Source organism: Ranitomeya imitator, chromosome 1 (assembly GCF_032444005.1).
Source record: "Ranitomeya imitator isolate aRanImi1 chromosome 1, aRanImi1.pri, whole genome shotgun sequence".
NCBI classification, from domain to species: Eukaryota; Metazoa; Chordata; class Amphibia; order Anura; family Dendrobatidae; genus Ranitomeya; species Ranitomeya imitator.
In genome coordinates, this window is record NC_091282.1 from 1029149526 (window position 1) to 1029177180 (window position 27655).

General features: G+C 44.9%; 1 protein-coding gene across 3 annotated transcripts in view; it reads left to right on the forward strand.

Moving 5' to 3' along the window:
• Positions 1-27655, forward strand: part of SMAD1 (SMAD family member 1) — a 73673-nt gene that overhangs the window by 16685 nt on the left and 29333 nt on the right. For all 3 annotated transcript variants that reach the window (XM_069744024.1, XM_069744025.1, XM_069744026.1), the window contains exon 2: positions 20500-21045. In XM_069744024.1, coding sequence (XP_069600125.1) covers positions 20646-21045 — 400 coding nt within the window. In that variant the 5' untranslated portion in view covers positions 20500-20645. The remainder of the gene's footprint in view (positions 1-20499; positions 21046-27655) is intronic.

The following is a 27655-nucleotide window of genomic DNA, read 5'->3' on the forward strand; positions in this document are numbered from 1 at the left end:
AGTATGAGATAAAAAATACTGTTAAATAGGGCCTGAGCTGTGCGTTACTATAGTGTATTTTGTGTACCCTGATTCCGAGATGCGAACTCGGCTTCAGGAAAATGGCCGCCGCGATCTCCATCTGCGCATGCATGGCATCCTGCGGCCATTTTCCTGAAGCCCCGGGCAGCAGAGGACTCCATATGCGCACGCGCTGCCTCAGGAAGATGGCCACCCCCACCAATCACCAGCGAAATAGCGCTGGTCGCGCGTTTTTTCTTTGCCTGCACACTGGATTCAGAAGTTGGGCATGCGCAAACCACTACGCCACCAACGGAAAGATATGCAAGATCTGGGGGAAGAAACAGCGATGTCACCACGCCCATCTGACCAGACCAGCCTGATTGACAGGCAAAAACGGCAACTTTGGTAAGTTATTTCAGCAGCATAGGTGGGGAATCAAGGTACACAAAATACACTATAGTAACGCACAGCTCAGGCCCTATTTAACAGTATTTTTATCTTGTACTGAAAAAACGGGGTGACAGGTTCCCTTGAAGGCTGCGTGCCTACGATCAGGAATGGCAGGGGTGTGGATTCTACATTAGAAGCACAGAGGATAGGATTTGTAGAAATCCTATGCCCACTGTGCCTCTATTTACCGGTGCGGGTTTATAAACTTCTCTAGCCCAGATGCTAGTCTCCGCTGTGCATTGCAGTGAAAATACTGCTTCCAAAACGCTGTTCCTGAGCTTGGGGATCTAGCCTTAGTTGGCATGTTTCTTATTGATAAAAGTAAACTAACCTTTCAATTTTTAGAAAGTATTCTTGGTTTGTAACATTTTCACACCTGCCTAACACTTTTGAACAGTTTGTTTGTACTTTAATGTACTGCTGCAACTCTAAGGTGAATGGGTGTATTGGGGTATGTGACAGCGCTTTGGACAAAGTGTGTTTTCGCTGAACCGTGTGAATTTACTGCATCCAATATATTGTGGAAATTTCTGTTGCGGAGACTGTCTCCACAAATGAAATTGACATGCGGCTCATAAACCCGCACCGCGCGTGAGTTCTCACTGCGTCAAATAGTAACACAGTGGGCATGTGATTTCTATAAATCCCACCCACTGTGCTTGTATCATAGAAGGCAGCGTTTTGGATGCAGCGCAGGTGAGCTATGTCCACAACGCTGCTATTCCGGATAATGGGCACATACCCTTACATAGTAACATAGTTAGTAAGGCCGAAAAAAGACATTTGTCCATCCAGTTCAGCCTATATTCCATCATAATAAATCCCCAGATCTACGTCCTTCTACAGAACCTAATAATTGTATGATACAATATTGTTCTGCTCCAGGAAGACATCCAGGCCTCTCTTGAACCCCTCGACTGAGTTCGCCATCACCACCTCCTCAGGCAAGCAATTCCAGATTCTCACTGCCCTAACAGTAAAGAATCCTCTTCTATGTTGGTGGAAAAACCTTCTCTCCTCCAGACGCAAAGAATGCCCCCTTGTGCCCGTCACCTTCCTTGGTATAAACAGATCCTCAGCGAGATATTTGTATTGTCCCCTTATATACTTATACATGGTTATTAGATCGCCCCTCAGTCGTCTTTTTTCTAGACTCAATAATCCTAATTTCGCTAATCTATCTGGGTATTGTAGTTCTCCCATCCCCTTTATTAATTTTTTTGCCCTCCTTTGTACTTTCTCTAGTTCCATTATATCCTTCCTGATCACCGGTTCCAAAAACTGGACACAGTACTCCATGTGCGGTCTAACTAGGGATTTATAAATTTATATAATTTTGTGAGTTGAGCAAAAAAAATACATAGGCTAACTGCTACATCTGTAGTCTGGATTCGGGACCAGCGCTCTGCTAAGGCTACGTTCACATTTGCGTTGTTGGGCGCAGTGTCGTCGACGCAACCAACAACGCAAAACACAACGCTGCGTTTTTTGACGCATGCGTTGCCATAAACTAGTAATGTTCTTGAATTTTGGCGCAGGGAAAACGCTACAAGTAGCGTCTTCCGCGCCCTGTCTGGTGCGTCTAATTGACGCATGCGTCGTAAAATGCAATACAACGCATACCGGAGCATGTCCATGCGCCCCCCATGTTAAAGATAGGGGCGCATGACGCGTGTCGGTATGCGTCGACGACGCTGCGCCCAACAACGCAAATGTGAACGTAGCCTAGCATCTATCAATTAGCACTTTTTCTTAGGCATGGTGTCATGTTGCATCGATTACATTAGGTAGAGTAAATCAGAAGAGTTGTCGGAAGTTTGCATGGCTCTGGAAGGATTATCGATGATGCTGCTGAACCAGGGTCCTGCAATTCGTTTTGCTCAACTGTATTAAATCTATAACTCTATTATACTCCATTATACTAGTTGTGGTAAAAACAAACCTTGCCAATCTGCTTTATTGCAGACAAGGCAGGGTACAGGCTTGGTGCATCCAGTTATCTTAGTGCCACACGTGGGTAATGGTGACGAGGGGCAGCTAGACTGATCTACTAGGACACAGAGTTTTCTAAAGAAAAAAAAAAAATAAAACTATTTTTTATTTTATTTGAAGGGTTTATATGACAGACAATACTCAAAAGTGACACCATTCTAAAACCTGCACCCCTCAAGGTGCTCAAAACAACATTCAAGTGTATTAACCCTTCAGGTGCTTCACAGGCATTTTTGGAATGTGGAAGGAAAAAATGAACATTTTGCTTTAGACCCAATTTTTTTATTGTTTTCACAAGGATAACAGGAGAAAGTGGACCCCAAAAATTGTTGGGCCATGTTTCCTGAGCATGCAGATACCCCATATATGTGGGTGAGGAGGGGAGAACTAATGTTCGGGCGTACAGGAGACCTAAAGGTACCTTCACACTGACAAACTTCACAACGATATCGCTAGCGATCCGTGACGACGTAGCGATATCGTTGTGTTTGACACGCAGCAGCGATCTGGATCCTGCTGTGACATCGTTGGTCGGAGCAGAAAGTGCAGAACTTTATTTCGTCGCTGGATCTCCCACAGACATCACTGAATCGGCGTGTGTGACGCCGATTCAGCGATGTCTTCACTGGTAACCAGGGTAAACATCGGGTTACTAAGCGCAAGGCCGCGCTTAGTAACCCGATGTTTACCCTGGTTACCAGTGTAAATGTAAAAAAAACCAAACACTTCATACTTACATTCCGGTGTCTGTCGCGTCCCTCAGCGTTCTGCTTCCCTGCACTGTCAGCGCCGGCCAGCCGTAAAGCAGGTTACAGCGGTGACGTCACCGCTGTGCATTACGGCCGGCCGGCACTCAGTCAGTGCAGGAAAGCACAGCGACGGGGGACAGTCACCGGAATGTAAGTATTTAGTGTTTTTTTTTTTTTTTACATTAGCACTGGTAACCAGGGTAAACATCGGGTTACTAAGCGCGGCCCTTCGCTTAGTAACCCGATGTTTACCCTGGTTACCAGGGGACTTCGCATAGTTGGTTGCTGGAGAGCTGTCTGTGTGACAGCTCTCCCGCGACCACACAGCGACGCTGCAGCGATCGGGATCGTTGTCTAGATCGCTGCAGCGTCGCTAAATGTGACGGTATCTTAAGATTGGAAGGAACGCCATGTGACTTTTTAAATGCAAAATTTCTTGGAATATTTAGTGGGCACCATGTCACATTTTGAGAGCCCCTGATGTGCCTAAACAGTGTAAACCCTGACCAAGTGACACCGTTTTGGAAACTAGACCCCTCAAGGAACTTACCTAGATGTGTAGTGAGTAGCTTGACCCATAGGTGCTTCACAATTTTACAACGATGATCTGTGAAGATGAGAAATTATTTTTCCCACAAAAATGTTATAGCCCCAATTTTTTTTTCATTTTCATCAGGTTAGCATGAGAAAAATGACCCCAAAATTTGTTGTGCAATTTCGCCTGGGTACGCTGATATGTGGCTGAAAACTACTTTTGAGGCACAGGACAAATCTCAGAAGGTATCAAGCGCCATATACGGTAGTTCATATTTTGCTGGAATGTTTTGAGGGTGCCATATAACATTGGCAGAGCCCCTGAGGTGCCAGAGCAGCAGAACCCCCTCCTCCCCATTTTACAAACCACCTTTCAATGAATTCATCTAGGGGTGCAGTGATCACATTGACACCATAGGTACCACGGAATTTTATACCATTGGGCACTGAAGAAAAAAATTAAATTTTTACCACACATTTTGCCTTTTCCCCAGATTTTATATTTTCACACTGGGAAATGGGTAAAAATGGCACCAAAATTTGTCGCACTTGTGGCTGTATAGTACTGCTTGGCCATATAGTGAGACTCTGGAGGAATAGAGCGCTTTTTGCCTCTTTGAGCGCAGAATTTCCTAGAATAGATTGCAGATTCCATATACAGCGCCCCTAAGTGCTAGAGGAGCAGAATCTCCCCTCAAGTGACCCTATTTTGGAAATTAAATTGCCGAAGGGTTACATCGGATTGTATAGGTGTTTTCCTGAAACAAGCAGTAGTGGATGTTGTGGAGGTAAAGGGAATCTGTCACCCCATTTTTCGTCTATAAGCTGCGGCCACCGGCATCAGGGGCTTCTCTACAACATTCTGGAATGCTGTAGATAAGCCCCCCCACCCCCACCCGATGTCACCTGAAAGATAAGACAAACAAGTTAGATTATACTCACCCAGGGGCGGTCCATGTGCGGTCCGATGGGCGTCATGGTCCGGGTGCAGCACCTCCCATCTTCATGCGATGACGTCCTCTTTTTTTGCTTCCTGTCGTGGCTCCTGCGCAGGCGTACTGATTTTTCCTGTTGAAGGCAGAGCAAAGTACTGCAGTGCGCTGGCACCCGGAAAGGTCAGAGAGGCCCGTCACCTGTGCACTGCATTACTCGGACCGGTACCGCCCCTTGGTGAGTATAATCTAACTTGTTTGTCTTATCTTTCAGGTTACATATGGGGGGAGGGGGTTGGCAGCTTATCTACAGCATTACAGAATGTTGTAGATAAGCCCTTGATGCCGGTAACCTTAAGGTACCGTCACACATAACGATATCGTTAACGATATCGTTGCTTTTTGTGACGTAGCAACGATATCGTTAAGGAAATCGTTATGTGTGACAGCGACCAACGATCAGGCCCCTGCTGGGAGATCGTTGCTCGCTGAGGAAAGTCCAGAACTTTATTTCGTCGCTGAATCGGCGTGTGTGACGCCGATCCAGCAATGTCTTCACTGGTAACCAGGGTAAATATCGGGTTACTAAGCGCAGGGCCGCGCTTAGTAACCCGATGTTTACCCTGGTTACCAGCGTAAACGTTAAAAAAACAAACACTACATACTTACATTCCGGTGTCTGTCCCCGGCGCTGTGCTTCTCTGCACTCCTCCTGCATCCTGTGTCAGCGCCGGCCAGCCGGAAAGCAGAGCGGTGACGTCACCGCTCTGCTTTCCGGCTGACCGGCGCTGACAGTGCAGAGGAAAGCAGAGCGCCGGGGGACAGACACCGGAATGTAAGTATGTAGTGTTTGTTTTTTTTAACGTTTACGCTGGTAACCAGGGTAAGCATCGGGTTACTAAGTGCGGCCCTGTGCTTAGTAACCCGATGTTTACCCTGGTTACCGGGGACCTCGGGATCGTTGGTCGCTGGAGAGCTGTCTGTGTGACAGCTCTCCAGCGACCAAACAGTGACGCTGCAGCGATCGACATCGTTGTCGGTATCTCTGCAGCGTCGCTTAGTGTGACGGTACCCTTAGCTTAAAGGCGAAAAATGGGGTGACAGATTCCCTTTAAAATTGCAAACTGCTATTCTAGTGCCCAGCTCATGCTCCTGGGGACACACCTGTAAATTAGGTGGACTCTCATCGCTACAGAAATGCCAAACATGTGGACTCTAAATGTTGTTTGGGCACAATGGGCTCAGAAAGGAGGGGGATTTGGGAGCACAGAATTTGCTGAATTTCTTTTGGAGGTCAAGGAGCCATTTCGCTTTTCCAGAGCCTTTGTACTATCAGGAACGTGGAAGCCCCATATATTTCCGCTAACGGGTGACGACCTGAGTGGGGACTTGATTTTTATTTTTATTTTTGTTTGTTTTTGTTGATCGATTTGAATCTTTTATTGGGGACATTTTAAATAACCCTAAAAACCGGACATTTCTGCCAGAAATCCGCATGCTTTTTTTTCCGCATTTTTCCCGCTATTTAATGCATTGGGGGAAAAATGCGGGGAAAAAAGCATGCGGATTTCTGGCAGAAATGCATTAAATAGCGGGAAAAATGCGAAAAATCTGCAAAATTAATGAACATGCTGCTTTTTTTTTTTTTACAGCGATGAGGTTTTTTTTTTCAAGGAAGAAAACGCATCATGTGCACAAAAATTGCGGAATGCATTCTAATTGATAAGATGCATATGTATGCGTTTTTATCGTGAAAAACCGCAAACAAAAGCGAAAAATCCTGAACGTGTGCACATACCGTACTTTAAATCCAAAATAAGAAGGAAATTGATCCCAAAATGTTAAATAGATGTATGTTGTCCTATGCACAATTCAAGCAGACAGCACAAGATATGAATAAAGAAACTGACTGAACAAATATAAGTAATCACAATAATTTCATATAATTACATTTTATTAGACACCAAAATGGACAAGACTGATTAAAAAAACACAAATTACAAGACATAAAATGAAAACCATTTATAAAGAAGTAGTAAGGCAGCACATACAGCAACAATAGATGTTATGGTTCACAATATAGAGTCAAAAAAGATTTCATATATGGGATATATAAAGTGCAGTGCATGAAAAGATGATAATCACCATTTTATATCATCCTAATGAATATAAATAAAAAAATATATATAATCCTCCATGTCTGTCAGAAGAGGCTGTGGCAGTCCATATAATAAGTACGGTAATTTGATTTAAAAAAAATAAAAAATAAATAAACTTACTGACAGGAGTTCATACTGCCCCACACTCCACAGTAATTTTACCTATATTTATGTTCAAGCAGTTTCTTTATTCACACTCCACAGTATGGGGCAGCAGTAGCCATATATACAGCATGAACTCCTGTGTCTGTAACTTTACTTATTTTTTATGTGTAACTATACTTTTATATTATATCAAATTACTTATATGGACTGCCACAGCCTCTTAGGGCAGACATGGATGAGAATTATTATTCATTACGCTTGGTTTTTACTTATTTCCATTAGGATGATATAAATGGGGATTATTCTCATTTCATGCTCTGCACCTTATATTGTTAAAGGGAACCTGTCAGCAGGATTGTGCACCGTAACCTACAGTGTCAGGTCAGCGCCATGATACTGATTAAAATGGTACCTTGTTGTTTAAGCTTTATTTTCAGTTAATGCTGCGGGGCGGCCTGTGGGGGTCTTCATGTGGTGCTCTGATTAGGTATTCATACTGAAGACTGCTGACAGGTCATTGATCCTTCACTGAATGGCCCCCTAGTTTACATAATGAATATTATACAATCTTGAAAGAAAACAACCCTTAGGCTATGTGTCCACTGTCCGGAATCCCAGCGCTTTGGATGCAGCGGATACCTCTGTAACATCAGGACGCAGCAAATACTGTAGGAATACGCCCCGTGGAAACATACCCTAAAGGTACTGTCACACTGAATGATATCGCTAGCGATCCGTGACGTTGCAGCGTCCTGGCTAGCGATATCGTTCAGTTTGACAGGCAGCAGCAATCAGGATCCTGCTGTGCCATCGTTGGTCGCTGCAGAAAGTCCAGAACTTTATTTTGTCGCTGGACCTCCCGCAGACATCGCTGAATGTTTACCCTGGTTACCAGTGTAAATGTAAAAAAACAAACACTACATACTTACATTCCGGTGTCTGTCCCCCGGCGCTCTGCTTCTCTGCACTGTGTAAGCGCAGCGGGCGGAAAGCACAGCGGTGACGTCACCGCTCTGCTTTCTGGCCGCTGCGCTTAGTGCAGAGAAGCAGAGCGCCGGGGGACAGACACCGGAATGTAAGTATGTAGTGTTTGTTGTTTACGCTGGTAACCAGGGTAAACATTGGGTTACTAAGCGTGGCCCTGCGATTAGTAACCCGATGTTTACCCTGGTTACCAGGGGACTTCGGCATCGTTGGTCGCTGGAGAGCTGTCTGTGTGACAGCTCTCCAGCGACGCTGCAGCGTCGCTTAATGTGACAGTACCTTTACACACACCACGCATACATATATGTGTGTGTGTATATATATATATATATATATATATATATATATATATATATATATATATATATATATATATATACACACATATTTATATATATATATGCATATACATATATATATACACACACACACACACACACACACACACACACACACACACACACACACACACACCTTGTCTGCTGCACTCTGTGTATCCCCATATATAATTACTGTGAGCGGTGGTGGAATCTTTTGACTCCACTATACAGGGTGGTCCAAAAGTAGGTGGACAGAAAATAAAAACATTTATTTAGATTTTTTTATATAAAATTATATTTACTAACACAAGCATAACATTGACTTCTGAACAATAATACAAAATCCCTTAAATTTGATCAACGCAGGTGCTCAAACTGTTTTCCATCATAATTTGCACAGCTTTGAAGTCTGCCTCTTACGCTTCGACAAACAATTTTGCACGTGTCTTTAGGTATTAATTTCTTGAAATGCATCTCTTATGTAATTTTTCAAATCACTGAAACTTTTTGGTTTTCGACTATAAACTTTGTCCTTGAGTACTCCCCAAAAGAAAAAAATCTATTGGGGTCCAGTCTGGTGAACGTGCCGGCCAATCAAGTGGGCCTCTTTGGCCAATCCATTTATAAGGAAATGTTTCATCAAGATACTCGCGGACTACTCTTGAATAATGTGGAGGGGCCCCATCTTGTTGGAAATAAAGGTAATTTGAATTAGGCTGTTGCTGTAATTGGCGAACAACCTGATTCATTAGCATTTCGAGATACTTACCATATTTTTCAGACTATAAGACGCACTTTTCCCCAAAAAAAATTGTGAGGAAAATGGGGGGTGCTTCTCATAGTTTGAATGCAGGCTTATCGGCAGTGGTGTGGCGGTGGCAGAGGTGCAGGGATGATGAGGTGTGGTGAGCGGTATGGCGTGAGCAGGGTCCCTTCCACAGGTGAGGTGATGCCGCTGCCTGGTATCCAAGGCAAGCAGCAGAGCCGGGTGAATCACGGCTTTCTCGGTGGAGGCGGCCATCTTCCTGAGGCCACGCGTGTGCAGATTGAGTTCTCTGCTTCCCAGGGCTTCCGGAAAATGGCCGCGGGAGGCCGCACGTGCGCAGATTGAGATCGCGGCAGCCATTTTCCTGAAGCAGAGTTTGAAAATTGAGATCTCGGCTTCAGGAAAATGGCCGCCGCGATCCCCATCTGTGCACGTGCCGGGAAGCAGAGCACTCAATCTGCGCATGCGCGGCCTCAGCAAGATGGCCGCCGCCACCGAGAAACCAGTGATTAACACATCTCTGCTGCTCACCTTGGATACCAGGCCGCAGCGTCACCTCACCTGAGGAGGTGATCGCACGTCTGCTGCTGCCATAGCACTGCCTTAACCCCCCCATGGACACCAGACCGTGGCGTCACCCACCTAAGCAGGAAGGGACCCTGCTCAGGTGCACACCGTACCGCCCACCGCGCCTCAGCATCACTGACACCATGCATCCCGTGACCCTGCTCTGCCACCGCCAGTCCTCTGGTAAGATACCTTAAATTCGGACAATAAGATGGACCCCCATCTTATAAAAAAATATTTTTTTCCTGCAGTTTTCACCCCAAATTTGGGGTACATCTTATGGTCCGGTGTGTCTTATAGTCTGAAAAATACGGTATCCCCTATGACTGTTCCATAAAAAAAGTCCAAAAACACCAAAACCTGAAATACCCCCTTCATAACCCTATTACACATACTGTCCACTACTTTTGGACCACCCTGTATATTGTAAACTATAACAACTATTATTGCTCTATGTGCTGCCCTATTTCCTTTTTTAATTCTATTACGTTTTATCATGTCTTGTAATTTCATTCAAAAATATATGCCGCAATGCCATAGCACTTCAGCAAGAAAATCCACATCATTTTGATTTTCCTGATTCTGATCCAGCTGCATTTGTGCTCCATGCATAAAGTTCTGGTGTTACCCTTTAAATAATTTGACAATGCTTGTTGATGCGCTCATTGCAGCTTGGAAGGCAAGGATGAGCATTGTGTGCATCCAGCTGTGTGGTGACCATTGGGGCCAGTCCTCCCAAGTTTTGTCATGAAAGCTTCTCCTTTATAATGGACATTGGTGTTTAAAAGAATAAAGAATCTCAGGGACTAAGGTTTATGCGGACTAATCAAACCTTGAACACTAATCGTTTTTCATGCCATTCTGTCCATTAACCCTTTCACAACACTTGGTTGAATAGGGGTTCATGACAAAATAATAAGAGATCAGAGATATTTTTCCCATTCCTACGTATTTTGTATGGAAAAATAAACAAACTGTACACATTTGGTATCGCAGTGTCCGTAATGACCTGATCTATACAACTCTCACTAGTTAACCCTTTCTGTGAACACCATAAAAACCGAGGCTGAAAACTATGCTTCTTCATCATATCGCAAAACAAAAAGACAAATGTAATATCTTGGGCTAGAATTAAAATAAATAGGTGGGAGAGGCATCATTGTTCTCAGAACCGTACCTGCTTTCGTTTGATAGGTCACAAGACTAAGTTTCTTTATATTTTGTTTTGGAGAAATCAAATTCAAAATTTTGAAGCGCAATTGTGAAAAAAAAACGTATGTTTTAAAATTGTGAAAACATGCATGTGTGTTACTTGTGTTCTTGTCAATATTTGTACAGGGATTCAACTTGGGACCTCTCAAATTTGTACTTTTTTTTTAAGCCTTGAATCATCTGATTTTATGTCTGTGCGAGTTTCTTCCTTTTTTCTTTTCAAATTACAACTTATTGAATTCAACATTTATATGCAACAATAAAGAAACACACAAAAAAAAATACCGAAGTGCCAGAATAGATACATCTTAATCATCATAACACAACTTGTTCAGTGCATTCAGGTTGAAAATGCTGAGCAAGCCAAAAGAAAAAAGGTGATCATATCCTCAGTTGTGATTTTCTAAATACAGTCTCATCCTAATTATATGTTAAAAAACAGATTAAAAGAACCAATATTTTTACCACCTATTTATACATGGAACAATTTTTTTTCTATTATATCACTAAACATGTCGTTTATGAAGTGTTTAAGAAGAATAGTCCTGTAGTTAAATCCTCGTTCTATAAAATATGAACTAATTAAACAATCAGTAGTACGTTATTAAACTGGCTTTTTATCATCAATTTGTCCCTTCTAGTGGGTGAAATGTAATCTTGTCCATATGCGCTTACCAGCAATGGCCGTTTCCTTTTGTGTCAGAGTATGGACAGCCTGTCATGGTGCTCGGCTCCACCTCAGTCAATATCTGATTTTTATTAACTTTTACAATGTCTGGTTTTCTTGGATACACAAAGGACCAGAAGGTGCAGAAAAGTCACTTCTACTTCTTCATTTTCACAATCTTTGGAGAGTACAGTAGCCGCCACCAGAGCCGATCATATTCACAGGTCACATCACCAGTTATGCCATCCATTGCCGATCTTGTGCCGACTTCTACCACGTCATGGACTTCACTCTCTTTGCTGAATGAAAAGGCCCTTGTTTTTATTTCTGTTTCACTACATGGAATGACAGTCCGGTATTGCTGAGTCCCTGTGATGGGTTCTGCTTCCTGTAACCGATGTTTTCACAAACTCTCCTCCTCTTCGTAGTCCTGGTTTGTACAATACATGAACTGGATGTTAAGAATATTTTTCTCCCTCCATTTGAGGAGTTGCCTGGGTGTTAAGATTTGGTGTGAATACGGCCTCTGGAGGCTCGAGCTGCCAGCCGGTCATCTGCTCTGCATTCACTGTCTACCCCTGGTCATTCTCCAAAGCTTTCTCCTCTGCCCTCTCCTAAGCTCTAACATAATAAAATAATACAATATCTAAAAATCATGGATTATTTGGTAAATATGGACCCCACACATTTAGACCACAGGCTGAACAGATCTGAACTCCAGATTTTCGAACTGACACTGTAAGGGTATGTTCACATTATGCGGTTTTAACTGCGGAACCGCCGCGATTTTGCCGCTGCGGGTTCGCAGCTGTTTTCCATGCAGGGTACAGTACAATGTTACCCTATGGAAAACAAAAACCGCAGTGCACATGATGCGGAAAATCCCGAAAAAAAAACGCGCTGAATTGCTGCGGAAAAAAGGACCATGTCACTTCTTTGTGCAGAATCGCAGCGATTCTGCACCCATAGAAATGCGTTGATCCGCTTCCCGCATGGGGCTGTGCACACCATGCGGGAAGTAAGCGGATAATGTGCGGGTTATACCCGGGGTGGAGGAGAGGAACCTCTCCTCCAGGCACCGGGAACCATATTTGTGGTAAAAAAAAAAAAGAATTAAAATAAAAAATAAGCTATACTCACCTCTGAAGTCTCAGCCCTGCACGCGGCCGTCCGGTCTCAGGTTTGCTATGCGACCAGGACCTTCGGTGACGTCGCGGTCACATGACTGTGACGTCACGAAGGTCCTGGTCCACAGCATCTTTGGAACCGGACCGCCGCCTGCAGTGCCGTGGAGATCGGGACGTCAGAGGGTGAGTATATAATTATTTTATTATTTTTAACACTACTATTGATGCTGCATATTGCTGCATATGCAGCATCAATAGTAGGGGTAAAATCCCGCAGCGGAACCCGCAGGACAAACCGCGATAAATCTGCAGGGATAACTGCAGCGGGTTTGCCCTGCAGATTTATCAAATCCGCTGCGGGAGAACCCGCAGGACAGAACGCAACGTGTGAATGTGGCCTAAGGGTATGTGCACACGATGCAGATTTAGTGCAGTTCTGCAGCGTTTTTTTCTGCAGCAGAAACGCTGCAGAACTGCACTGTGAGTGACAATTCAATGAAAATCAATAGAAAAAAAAAAAAAAGCTGTGCACATGGTGCAGAAAAATCCGTGCAGAAACGCTGCAGATTTCAAAGAAGTGCATGTCACTTCTTTTGTGCAGTTCTGCAGCGTTTCTGCACCCATAGGCTCCCATTTTGTGGGTCAAATCCGCATAAAAACTGCAGATGTAATAACCATCTGCAGATTTTATGCGGATTTGGGTGTCAAAACCGCAGCAGACGGAAGTGACGTCAGTGATGTGGAGGAAGTGTGTGGGCGGAGTGTAGTGAAAATGGAGTCCCCCCCGTGCTCTTGTCCGCTCACCCCCGTGCTCCAATCACCCCCCCCCCCCGTGATCCGATCCACCCCCCCCGCGCTTCGATCCACCCCCCCGTGCTCCGCTCCCCCCCCCCCCCCCGTGCCCCCCCTCCCACCTCATCATGCTTACCGTTCCTTCCTCCCGGGGTCCGTCCGTCTTCTCCCTGGGCGCCGCCATCTTCCAAAATGGCGGGCGCATGCGCAGTGCGCCCGCCGAATCTGCCGGCCGGCAGATTCGTTCCAAAGTGCATTTTGATCACTGAGATAGTTTATATCTCAGTGATCAAAATAAAAAAATTGTAAATGACCCCCCCCCCCCTTTGTCACCCCCATAGGTAGGAACAATAAAAAAATAAAGAATTTTTTTTTTCCCCCCCACTAGGGTTAGGGCTAGGTCTAGGGCTAGGGTTATGGCTAGGGCTAGGGCTAGGGTTAGGGCTAGGGTTATGGCTAGGCTAGGCTTTTTTTTTTTTTTTTTACTTTATTAGGCTACGTTCACACGATCCTGATTTTCCTGCGGATTTTTCAGGTCCTTTTTTGGAAAATCCGCAGTGCAAAATCATTGCATTTTGCACTGCGGATTTTCCTGCGTTTTCTTCTGCGGATTCCTCTGCGGGTTTCCAACTGCACTTTCCTATTGGTGCAGTCGGAAACCCGCAGCGGAATCCGCAGAAAGAATTGACATGGTGGTACTTTTTTTCCGCAGCGTTTCCGCGCGGTTTTTCCGGGGAAAATCAGGATCGTCGGCACAGCGGGTTTCGTTTTCCATAGGGTTACATTGTACTGTACCCCACATGGAAAACGGCTGCGGATCCGCAGCGGCAAATCCGCTGCGGATCCGCAGCAAAAACCGCACCGTGTGAACGTAGCCTTAATTTAGCTTTAAAAAACGCTTACAAAACTGCATGAAAAAACGCACTTCAAATCTGCACCAAAAACTGCACTGAAAAAACGCATCAAAAACGCATAAAAAACACACCTGCAGATTCTGCCGGGAGATGCAGATTTAGTGCAGAACTGCAGCAGATTTTTCTGCACTAAATCTGCATCGTGTGCATATACCCTAATAGTTTTATTTTTTAAAATATGATCCCATAACGATCCCAACTTGTATTTTGGTACAGATGTGGCTAGGAGCATAGCAGGCACATGTGCAGTTTTTGACATTTTGAAATTTAAATGTTTTTTTCGGAAATGCGTTTTAACATTTTGCATTTCCGTTCGCATGGGTAAAATATTAATAAAGATACTCTTGTGACATATCTGGTGAAAGCCTGTACAGTGCTGAGTAGAATGGTGTTTATTTTGTTTCTCCATCTCTTTTCTAGCCTAAGTTATGAGGAGAAATGTAAAGGCAGGCAACACCGAAATTCGCACTTTTTCCAAACTTTGAAAATCAATTAAAATAAAGTATCTTTTAGTGTGATAACTGCTAAACCTAAAAATCCAATATAAATCTGATATCGCTGTAACAGTCCCAAAGAATAAAGTCGTCTAATCACTCATTCCGCACAAGGAACAGTGTGAAAAAGAAAATAGTTCTTCAGCTGCTGTTGAGTTGTTCATTTTGCCTCCCAATGATCACAGTAAGACTCCGGGTTTCCGTGTAAATCTATGAAATGTGTTATTCAGACGGAACCCCCGGTGGAAGGTTCCCTATAATGAGGCAGATGGAGCCACTGGATGCAGTCTGGCCTGTGATCTGGCAGTGTCTGTCTTTAAGTGTGCAAGAATAAGCAGTTTTGTGTACATCTGAAAGGAAACAGCTGTAAAGGGGCCAGACAGCCCAGAGTAACTCTTCTGTCTCATAGTGATTGAATCTGTCAGGGGTTTCATGTAAATCTTGTCATACATCGGGGTTTCCATATAAGTGCTCAATGTAGATCTCCGGATAAATTGATCCAAAATGTTATGTAAAATGTTATCATTAAAGGCCCCTTCACATTAAGCGACGCTGCAGCGATACCGACAACGATCCGGATCGCTGTTTGGTCGCTGGAGAGCTGTCACACAGACCGCTCTCCAGCGACCAACGATGCCGGTAACCAGGGTAAACATCGGGTAACTAAGCGCAGGGCCGCGCTTAGTAACCCGATGTTTACCCTGGTTACCATCCTAAAAGTAAAAAAAAAAAAACACTACATACTTACCTACAGCCGTCTGTCCTCCAGCGCTGTGCTCTGCACTCCTCCTGTACTGACTGTGAGCACAGCGGCCGAAAGCAGAGCGGTGACGTCACCGCTCTGCTTTCCGGCTGACCGACGCTCACAGCCAGTACAGGAGGAGTGCAGAGCACAGCGCTGGAGGACAGACGGCTGTAGGTAAGTATGTAGTGTTTGTTTTTTTTTTACTTTTAGGATGGTAACCAGGGTAAACATCGTGTTACTAAGCGCGGCCCTGCGCTTAGTTACCCGATGTTTACCCTGGTTACCAGTGAAGACATCGCTGGATCGGTGTCACACACGCCGATCCAGCGATGTCAGCAGGGAGTCCAGCGACGAAATAAAGTTCTGGACTTTCTTCAGCGACCAACGATCTCCCAGCAGGGGCCTGATCGTTGGTCGCTGTCACACATAACGATTTTATTAACGATATCGTTGCTACGTCACAAAAAGCAACGATATCGTTAACAATATCGTTATGTGTGAAGGTACCTTAAGAGCTTCAACTCTGTCCACAAAAAAAGTCTCCACTCAAGCCCGTCATCTGTGAAATGGCTCCCCCAAAAGAAATTCGGCAACTTCTTTTGCGCTCTCTTCCAAATACACACCCACACATCCACATTGTCACTGCAGGCTGTAAGCTTTCTTGAAGAGGTGGGTTTTCAGGTTCCGTCTGAAGGATCCGAATGTGGTTGGTAGTTGGACGTGTTGGGGCAAAGAATTCCAGAGGATGGGGATATTCGGGAGAAGTCTTGGAGGCGGTTGGTTGGAAAGCAAATAAGTATGCAGGAGAGAAGTAGGTCTTGGGAGAACCGGAGATTACGTGAGGGAAGATATCGGGAGATTAGTTCAGAGATATATGGGTCAGTCAGTATTAGTAATTTGAACTGGATACGCTGAGGGAATGTGAAGAGATTTGCAGGGGGGGAAGCGGAGGAGTAGCGAGGAGAGAGATGAATTAGTCGGGCAGCAGATGGACTGGAGAGGTGCAAGGGTGTTAGCAGGGAGGCCACAGAAAAGGATGTTGAAGTAGTCGAGGCGGGAGATGATGAGGGCGTGCACAAGCATTTTAGTAGATTGACGGTTAAGAAAAGGACGGATTCTGGAGATATTTTTGAGCTGGAGGCGACAGGAGGTGGAAAGAGCTTGGATGTGCCGTTTGAAGGACAGGGCAGAGTCAAAGATCACTCCGAGGCAGCAGACTTGGAAAGCGTGATGTCGTTAATAGCGATAGATAGGTCAGGTAAGGAAAATCTATGAGATGGAGGAAAGATGATGAGTTCAGATTTGTCCACATTGAGTTTGAGGAAGCGAGAGAAGAAGGAGGTTATGGCTGATAGACACTTTAGGATTCTGGACAGCAGAGAGGTGGCGTCTGGACCAGAGAGGTAGATCTGAGTGCCATCAGCCTACAGGTGGTACTGGTATCCATGGGACTTTGAGTTGTCCCAGGCCAAGGGTATAGATTGAGAAGAGTAAGGCAGCTTTCACACTTCAGTCTTTTTGTTTCTGTCAAAATCCGTTGTTTTGTGAAAAAAAAAAGATCCAGCGAATTTGTCCGCTGGATCCGTCTTTTTCTCATAGACTTGTATTAGCGACGGATGGCCTCACGTTTCGTCCGTCGTGCGCTGGATCCATCGGAATTTGTTTATCTGCCGTCTGCAGAGGACGGACAAAGTAACTTTTTTTTTTGTCTGCGTCGAAAAGTCGGGACAGCGACGGATCCAGCGGCGTCCGTCATTGGCTAGAATAGAAGCCTGTGGGCGCGGGATGCGTTGTTCGTCAAATGATGGAATCCAGCGACGGATTACGTTTTTTTACACTGAGCCTGCTCCAAATCTGTATTTAGTAGTCAGTTGGCCAGACAGCCCCAAATCTATATTAGCCTGCCATATGGCTTCATTCCTCAATGTGCCACCAAGAAGCATACAAGCAAGAAGCCTGCCAGCAACCTGCCTGATGATTAGATGCATAGATGGTCACAATATTTGCTAGAACTCCTTCCATTACTGCCACTTGCTCTGCAACCTCTCAAAGATGGGGTGTTAAAACACTCAATATATAGGTTTCCATTATTTTCCTGTAGCCAATCACGTTTGGGAGCCTCCCATTTGGAGATCTGAAAAAACGGATGCAACGGATACGTCGAAAAACCGGATCAGTTGTTACTGTTTTTCACTATTTTTGACGGATCCGTCGCGACGACGGATTTTGATTGACGCCAGAAGACTGAAGCGTGAAAGAGGCCTAAGGGTCCTAGAACAGAGCCTTGGGGGACTCCAACAGGGAGAGGGTGGGATGAGGAGGTAGTGTGGGAGTGGGAGACTCTGAATGTGCAGTTGGAAAGGTATGAGGAGATCCAGGATACGGCGAGGTCTTTGATGCCAAAGGAGGAGAGGATCTGTAGTAGTAGGCAGTGGGTCAACTGGGTCAAAAGTAGAGGTCTAAGAGGAGGAGAATAGAGTATTGTCCTTTAGCTTTGGCTGTAAGTAGGTTGTTAGTAATTTTGGTCAGGGCTGTCTGTTGTGATGAGGTGGAAATCAGATGGTAGATTGTCAGAGCAAAAGTTAAAATAATAAAGATTGCACATTTGTAAGCTGCTAAAATTTCACCCAAATTCTGATAGTTTTTTTTTGCATTTTTGTGAAAATGTTGACCTAAATTTATCAGTACCATAAAGTAAAATGTGTAACAAAAAAAGTCTCAAACACTGATCTGTTGAAGCTGTCCATCCAGAGTTATTACCTCATAAAGTGACAATGGTCAGAATTGTAAAATTTGGCTTTGTCAGGAAGGTGAAAACATTCTCAGCGAAGGAGTTAAACTGCACTTAATCTGGGGGCTCCTGCAGTATTTCCAGAGCTCCCACCCTTATTTTCCTACTGCCAATGTACAGTTTTGCCTCCTCCCTACCTGACTTCTTGAACTGTCTTTGGAAAACAGGTGTTGTGTAAGAAGAAATGCACATCTGTGTGGGTGTGTATGTGGAGAGCACAAAAGCAGGATGGCCGCTATATATAGAACTGTCTACTCAGCTCTAATTGCATAATTTAATCAGGCCTTTCTGCATCGGAAAGGCATCCATACTGCTCTCGGGCATCAAAGGAAACATCTTTCCAAGCTGTATCCTTTTGCAGAGCAACACACGGTCCCACACCACACGCCTAATTGTTGAAGCCCTCCACTGGGAAGAATGAGGAATTTTGCTCTTTTGTCTCTTTTAAACAAGAACTTCCTCCATTATTTAGGCTGGGTGTCAGGGATGGACTTGAGTCAGACAGAGGCCAGTTGATTTTTACCCCTTCCCTCCTGCCATACTTTCACATGTACACTACATGTAGTATGTCTGTTCCTGTGTGTTTGTATGAATCATTCTTGCTTTAGTCTTGTCTCAACTCGGTGATAGCATGACATACAAAGTCCAAAGCAAAATCACAGCGCACTGCAAGGGAATGTTTTATACAGCTTAATTCACACATGGTGGAAGTGCCCGCTCACCGCCTTTCTAAAACTGTTCCATTATTTTAAAAAATAAATAAAATATCTGATCTGTTAGGCTACGTTCACATTTGCGTTGCGTCGGGCGCAGGTTCGGCGACGCATGCGTAATGCGTCCCTATATTTAACATGGGGGCGCATGGACATGTGTTGTATTGCGACGCATGCGTCATTTTTGGCGCAAGCGTCAGGGCGCAGAGAACGCAGCAAGTTGCATTTTTTTGCGTCCAAAATCATGCCAAAAAAGGACGCATGCGTCACAAAACAATGCGTTTTGCATGCATTCTTGTTTGCGTTGTGCGTTGCGTCGCCGACGCAGCACCGCACAACGCAAATGTGAACATAGCCTTAGATGGGTGCTGAGACTTCCTAATCACTGCAGTGAAAATTCTAGGGGGCATGGAAACAATACTAAAAAACAAAAAAAAAAAACCTTATTTGTGCCAGGAAACTCTTCTGCATTGTTTACACCATAGCTTGTTCGACAAAATGGTTTGGTCTAGCAGGAGCATACTATGGGGTGTGCTGAAACTGAGTCAACTAATACATGATGTACACTTTAGCTGGTCATACACCATAGCTGGCTGCCAAACTTTCAACCAACAGCTATATCTCCCATATCTTACATATATCGCCTCTGCCCTCACCCCCACCCCTTCCACCTGCACAAAAGTGCTTTGTCGATTGTTTTTGCGTGTCCACAGGGACAGAAAAGTCCCTGCTAGACACCTGTCAATGGCCTATTCCCCTAAAACAAGAGGGTCCACTGTGGAAACTCCAAAGAACCCCATTCTTCCCTCCTTAGCTACCCAGAGAGTTGGGAGGCCCTCATACATATTACATATTTGACATTTTTTTTTCAGCTAATATCTATTGCAGCCTTTTTCACTCCAACCAGGGCTGTGGAGTCTTGAGTCGATGACATGGAATTTGAGGAGTCTGAGTCGGAGGTTTGGTTTACCGACTCCACCGCCCTAACTGCAACTAGGCAATGCCAAAGATTTATGAAATGTAACCCCTATTTAGTAATCAGTCCCGTTGCATCTTATAGCTTGGCCATCCAAGCACACCCTTACTGGTTCTTACTGGCTGGTCAAGTGTTGTCCTATTCTCAGTAATAGCATTTGCCATTGATTCTGGATATTTTGGGTTTGCTATTACATTATTGCCTCGGAAACTTGCTGTATGTGCAGAATCATGAGTGATTCTTGGAATGTCATTGTGCATCTGAAATTGTATGTTGGCTATTGATATGATGAGGTCAGTGAAACTAAGAATAGCACCGATGGAGGGGAATAAGCTGACCTTCTCCGAATGCAGGTCACCACATTCTCAGGGGGTTGTGTGCTCACTGTAAATGTATGCCGTGTAGCAGCCAATATGCTCTTGAATGCCGCCAGATGATGAAATCCCACATCTGGCTTTCCACCCGCTCCTAGCTAATATATTTTTTTTCCCTCTTTATTTTCCCTAGATGCTGCTTGTCTCCTGGGAATCACAGGCTCCCACTCTTGCTCTGGAAACTGTCGTCTTGTTGAGAAGCAAAGAGGAAGTTCTTATTTTTAGAAAGTTGGACCAGTAAGTGCTCTTATACATCGGAGACCTGCTCTGCTTGTCACAATGAATGTGACCAGCCTTTTCTCCTTTACTAGCCCAGCAGTGAAGAGGCTGCTTGGCTGGAAACAAGGAGATGAGGAAGAAAAATGGGCAGAAAAAGCAGTAGATGCATTGGTTAAAAAACTGAAGAAAAAGAAAGGCGCCATGGAAGAGTTGGAGAAGGCCCTGAGTTGTCCTGGACAGCCAAGTAACTGTGTCACCATTCCCCGCTCACTGGATGGAAGACTACAAGTATCTCACCGGAAGGGGCTCCCACATGTCATTTACTGCCGAGTATGGCGCTGGCCTGATCTGCAGAGCCATCATGAACTGAAACCTCTGGAGTGCTGCGAGTATCCATTCGGCTCCAAGCAGAAGGAAGTCTGCATAAACCCTTACCACTACAAAAGAGTGGAAAGTCCGGGTATGTATCTACATTTAGCCGAGCACTTTCAAAACACTATAAACTTGCAGGTTAATGGCATTATTGGAACTTTAAAACTTGTTTGTCTCATAAGAGATTGGCTTTTTTACAAACTCTAATGGTAAGTGATTGTTTGAAATGGTTTAGAGTAGAAAGTCTATTGCTTCATGGTACGTGATTCTACACATTGGCCGCGTCATTTTAGTGGCTTGGATGTTGGGTCACTCTGAATGTGCTCACTCATAATAATGAACACTGTTTATGAACTTTGCATAGTCAAAAAGTGCTAAACATATGTCTTTACTTCTTTTTTTATGATATCTTAATGACCCTCGTCTCCTGCTCTGCTGGGAACGTGTCATGCTACTGTACTCCGATCCTCTCTTATGGTGGGATCGGAGCACAGCTGCAGAGGAGACTGAGAAAGTAATTTCTCCATCTCTGCTGCTGGCATCGGTGGGAATATCATCGCACTGGGTGATATCCGAGTGTATTGGGATGTTTCCCTCACCCATAGACTTGTATGGATGCGAGTGAGCAGAGTCTCGCTACCAATCGCAGCATGCTGCGACTGTCCCCTCATGCCGAATCGGCATGAGAAAATGATTGCAGTTCTGAGCTGCTCCATAGTATGACATTGGGCCGAGTGCCGTGTTCTACGGTAGTGTGACTCTGACAAAGTGGTCATTACCAGTGTGAGACATGTAATGACAGACAGTCTGATCATAATTGCACACAGCTCAGCTCTGCAGTGAAATTAGAGCTAACAGTACAGCAGAGGTGAACTTGCTAATTACTAAAACATTTGCTGCTGCGTTCCTTTCATAGTACTTCAGCTTCCATCTCCAACAGTCGGTGTGGTGGAAGGGCAAGACAGCAAGCAGGGCTGGCCACACTGAAAAGACAAATGCAAGTGTACTACTTATGTTTGTAATGAGACACGGGTCTGCTCTGCTGTATGGTGATAGCGCTTATAATTGCACAGCTCTCCAGTGAGATCAAAGCGAAGTGTCAGTTATTACATGTCTCACACTGGGAGCAAACCCCTTTCATGGAAAATGAGCTGTGGAGGCAGATTCTCATGTAGGTCTTTATTTAGCTTCCTTTGATCCACATGTCCATATAGAAGGCTTAAAAGGGTTGATGTTCCTGACCGATTCTCTTCAAATCCCCCTTCTTAGGCCCCATCTGTAAAGTAACAATATATTGACTTTTTTTTCTGTGGTTAACATTTTTCTAAGCCTCTTTCACACTTCCGTCGGTACGGGTCAGTCGCTATGCGTCAGGCCGACGGACGTTGTGAAATTGTTGTACGACGTGGGCAGCGTATGCAGTTTTTCGACGCATCCACTGCCCATTCCGGTGAGGAGGGGGCGGAGTTTCGGCCGCGCATGTGCGGTCGAAAATGGCCGACGCGGCGCACAAAAAAAGTTACATTAAACTTTTTTTGTGACGACGGTCCGCCAAAACACGATGGATCCGTCGCACAACGGACGCGACGCGTGGCAATCCGTCGCTAATACAAGTTTATGGGCAAAAAACGCATCCTGCGAGCACATTTGCAGGATCCGTTTTTTGCCCTAAACGACGCATTGCGACGGATCTGAAAAAACAAGTGTGAAAGAGGCCTTAGGCTACTTTCACACTAGCGTTAACTGCAATCCGTCACAATGCGTCGTTTTGCAGAAAAAACGCATCCTGCAAAAGTGTTTGCAGGATGCGTTTTTTCTCCATTGACTAACATTACGCGACGCATTGCGACGGATTGCCACACGTCGCAACCGTCGCGCGACGGTTGCGCCGTTTTTCGGCCGACCGTCGGCCGCAAAAAACGTTCCATGTAACATTTTTTGCAGCCGACGGACCGTCTTTTCCGACCGCGCATGCGCGGCCGGAACTCCTCCCCCACCTCCCCGCACCTCACAATGGGGCAGCGGATGCGCTGAAAAGCAGCATCCGCTGCACCCGTTGTGCGGCGGAGGCAACGCTAGCGTCGGTAACCTCGGCCCGACGCACTGCGACGGGCCGGGCCCGACGCTAGTGTGAAAGAAGCCTTAGTGTCTGTGTTAAGAGAATGTTATTTATATGCACTATTGCTTTTACTTGCAGCAGGGCATTTATTTTGTTTGTCCTGGTTTTTGCCTGTTTTTCGGCCAGTGTGAATATGCCCCTATTTTGCATGCATACAAAGTTGACTCAAGTTAATTTCTCTCCGCTTATATTCGGTATATAAATCTGTTTCTGACTTAAAAAAAAAAAAAATCCATACAAGAGATTATATAACACTAGATGGTGGCCCGATTCTAACGCATCGGGTATTCTAGAATATGCATGTCCACGTAGTATATAGCACAGCCCACGTAGTATATAGCACATCCCACGTAGTATGTAGCACAGCCCACGTAGTATATAGCACAGCCCACGTAGTATATACTCACCTTCCGTCCGCAGCTATCACCGCCGCATGTGCTGCGGTGTTTGCTGCTGTCGCCGCCGTCATCAATAACCGCGGCCGTCATCACTGACTGCGGTCGCAAATATAGTCCCCGGCTTTTGGCGGCGGTAGGCCCAACAGCGCCCATGGTCCCGGGCCGGCTCCGCCTTCCTCACGGTGACTCCGTCTCCTTTGCAGTGCTTCTGACCGGGCCTGTACTGGCTGGCTGTGACCCGCTGCCGGTAATTTAGTCCCCGGCTTTTTGGCGAGGTAGGCCCAACAGCGTCCATGGTCCCAGCTGCCTCCGCCCTCCTCATGGCGACTCTGCCCTCTTTGCAGCGCTTCTGGCCAGCTCTGCATACTTCCTGGCCTCCCCTGCCCTTTTGTGTACGCCCACTGGCTGGCCGCAACCAATGGATATTTGGGACAGACAGACGGAAGTGACCCTTAGACAATTACATAGTAGATTCTCTTGACTGAATGGAGAATCTTTGTTTTAACCCTGCTGTTCTGTTCGGTCTGGGGAGACCTATTTTGAACTTTGGTATTTTTTGGGGTGTTCAAGATGCGGTTCTGAAACTTGTGGTTGATTGACTTAAATGAGGATGGGTCGGTCGGCCACGGGTTTCAGAGCCGCATCTTGAATATTTTAAAGAATATTGAAGTTCAAAGTCGGTCATTTTTGACCAACAGAACAGCAGGGTTAAGTTCTGAAGCAGAGAAACTGACAGAGCAGAACAAAATTAATGGCTGCAGCAGATCCATCACATGACTGAAGCCATTCCTTCCCGACAAATTTCATTGACTATAATCAGATCTTCATTTGTCCAGTATATTTGGCAACATGGATGATGTGAATAGAGCCATCAGGGTGCATTTACATTACGCTTTTTAACACGTTCGTTGGTCCCGTTGGGCTTATGTCCGAAAACCCCCACCCCCAGAAAAAAAGGGGTCAAGATGTATGCGCTGACCAGGCCTTAGAATGTAATGGTGCTGGCAGAGTGAATGTGCGCTCTGTTGTGCATCACTTTGGAGAGTATATGCCTACTGGAGGTGTACACTCAGACATAGTATACTTCTTATTTAACCATAAGTACAACTTCATTTTTTTAAAAACCATACATAGTAACATAGTTAGTAAGGCCGAAAAAAGACATTTGTCCATCCAGTTCAGCCTATATTCCATCATAATAAATACCCAGATCTACGTCCTTCTACAGAACCTAATAATTGTATGATACAATATTGTTCTGCTCCAGGAAGACATCCAGGCCTCTCTTGAACCCCTCGATACATAACATCAAAATGTGCAAGTACCTCTGATCCAAAAGAACAGCCAGTTGTGTGTGCTTAATGGTTAGTCCTGACATGCAAACTGACTACCAATCTAGTAGATAACTTATTTTAGGTCAGATCATTTAGTAACAATTGCTATGCAGGCTCTAGACATATCTTTGCAAGGTGACTGCTTTGATAAATTTTTAAAGTGCCAATGTGCAAAAGTGCATGTCTAAGTGCGGGAGTTTACACAGGGCTGACTATGATAATACCTGTACGCAATAGAGTAGTACATATATCGCTACTTCTTAAGCCCCTATGTTAAGTAAAGAAAGTCCCTACATGATCGGCACTTGCCTAATTAGGACAAGAATAAGTAAAAATATAAAGACATAATCACCTTGCTGCAGCACACACAACACCAGGGACCCCTACGCGCGTTTCGATACTATCTTCATCCGATCATGTAGGGACTTTCTTTACTTAACATAGGGGCTTAAGAAGTAGCGATATATGTACTACTCTATTGCGTACAGGTATTATCATAGTCAGCCCTGTGTAAACTCCCGCACTTAGACATGCACTTTTGCACATTGGCACTTTAAAAATTTATCAAAGCAGTCACCTTGCAAAGATATGTCTAGAGCCTGCATAGCAATTGTTACTAAATGATCTGACCTAAAATAAGTTATCTACTAGATTGGTAGTCAGTATGCATGTCAGGACTAACCATTAAGCACACACAACTGGCTGTTCTTTTGGATCAGAGGTACTTGCACATTTTGATGTTATGTATGTTTTTAAAAAAAATGAAGTTGTACTTATGGTTAAATAAACTTTATATATTTTGAACTAAACATTTTGTGCCCTGAATAATATTCTTGGGGGGCCGTTTTTTTTTTTGTTGTATTGGACCTTCGAATGTGTTCTGTTAAAATTTATATGGACTAATATGTATAAATAGTATACTTCTTCTTGGTGTCTGTTTCCAGTAGGTGTTCACGCCCAAAAATGATGCACCGCAGAGCACACGTTCACTTTGTCGGCACCATTGGTCAATGGCCCCAGTGGCGCATACGCCTGAATTTTGTGAAGTGGTCTGGATGGAAGCCCTAACAGGACAAACGTGGAATAAATTTCAGTGTGAAAGCACCCCTAGATACTGCAGCATGCCTGGAGATTTTATAGAGGTGCTGGCTGCTGAGGTCCCACACACCTCTATAATTAAAGCATAGCAAGCTATAATAAGGCAATTATATAGTATGCTGTGTGCAAACAGTCAACTTTAGCTAACCCCAGTTGTAAAAACTGTGCACGCGTTGCCACCTTTTTCCATGCTGTTGTAGTTTGTTGTATTCCTTTGGTGTTGAGCCGCCTCCCTTGCTTTTCCTTCCTGCTTCATTGTCTCCTGTCCATGATATGAGCTTACCAACTGTGCATCCTCCCAGCTGCTCGGCCGCTCCCTAGATATTAGTGCTGTGCTAGAAGCAGACATAAACACGCTGCCCGGTCGCTGCTACAGCGGTACTGGCCGTCAGAAGCCGCCAGGAACTTTCCTCATCAGCTCACAGCACTTTACAGGGCTTGTACAACACTGACAGACGGGTTGAGTGCTGATCAGGCTTCTCGTAAAGCTGTATCACCCCTTTCTTGCCCATTACCATGCAGGCCGTCTTCTGTATGTAGCAAGAGCAGGATAGGGCATTGCTGCTTGTTCAGTATTACAGGTCTTCTTGTCCTCTCCTTGTGTCATCCATGTTCCAGTGTTCAGCAGAGACGTGTTTTATCTCAGGGTAATTTCCACTAGCTGCACCCACATTATGTAGACAGGAAAATAAATATTATCTTGCCCCTCAAACACAATGTATAGGTGTAGCCCTACTAGTTTTGGAAGCTCATGTGCAGTTCGGTCACTGTAGGATTTTCCCCAATTTACACATCTAGACATAATATAAACATTTCAGGGAAGCGCACCGCACAATCAAATGTCTCCAACCGCTGCTGGGAGGCCAGTGTGAGGGCACGGCATTGCAGCTGTGTGTGACGGGACTCGCCGTGCCTACTTAATGCATCCTCTACAGAGCATGTTTCTCCTCCTTTATTAGATGGCGTTGTACAGAAGTTTTATTTTAGACGGCCTAGCTTGTGAGACAATTCACTTAATGCAGTGGTGCACAAGTCTCTGGAGGCTTCTAAGAAATGGCAGTCAGTGACTGATTGCGAGTAATGCTTTTGTGTTCTTCTGGATCTTGGCGGTGTATCGGTTTGGCTCTATTTATGTGGGTGTTTTTTTTTTTTTCTCTTCTTTTATGTGCATGTCTTCTTTCATTATTGCACTGCAATCCCCCTTGTCTTTACAGTTGTGTGGCGGTAGTGAGGAACATTCATGAGTCACTGCTATATGGCAGTGGACACCAAATTGAAGTTCTACTTGGCTTTTTTTTGCTGTTAGGAGGCCACTCTTCATTCTCATTTAGACATCGGAATTTCCGGTGCATTTAGCATCTGTATGATGGCTGCGACTCAAATTGACCGCATCCTAGATCCTTTCATATAGGTACATCCAGGTGAGAATTTGCACACAGTAACTGCCTGGCACAATCTGATCAGGAGCTCGATATAACTGATGGCTGAGCTCCAGCAGTAACAGCCAGGGCTGCTGCCAGCTGAGGAAGCTCCCCCTCTTAAAAGCACACCATCATCCCCCTCAATGCGGTTGTGGGTTGCCCATGCTTTTCACAGTTGCATGATTTCCTGTGGACTGAGTGGTCCGTGCAAAATCGTGAAACAGTTCAGTAATGATCCAAGTGTCTGATCCAATTCTAATGAAAGTCTGTGGGGAAAAAAAAATCAGACTGCACACGGATGCCATGTTTTTCACATTTGAATGTGAAA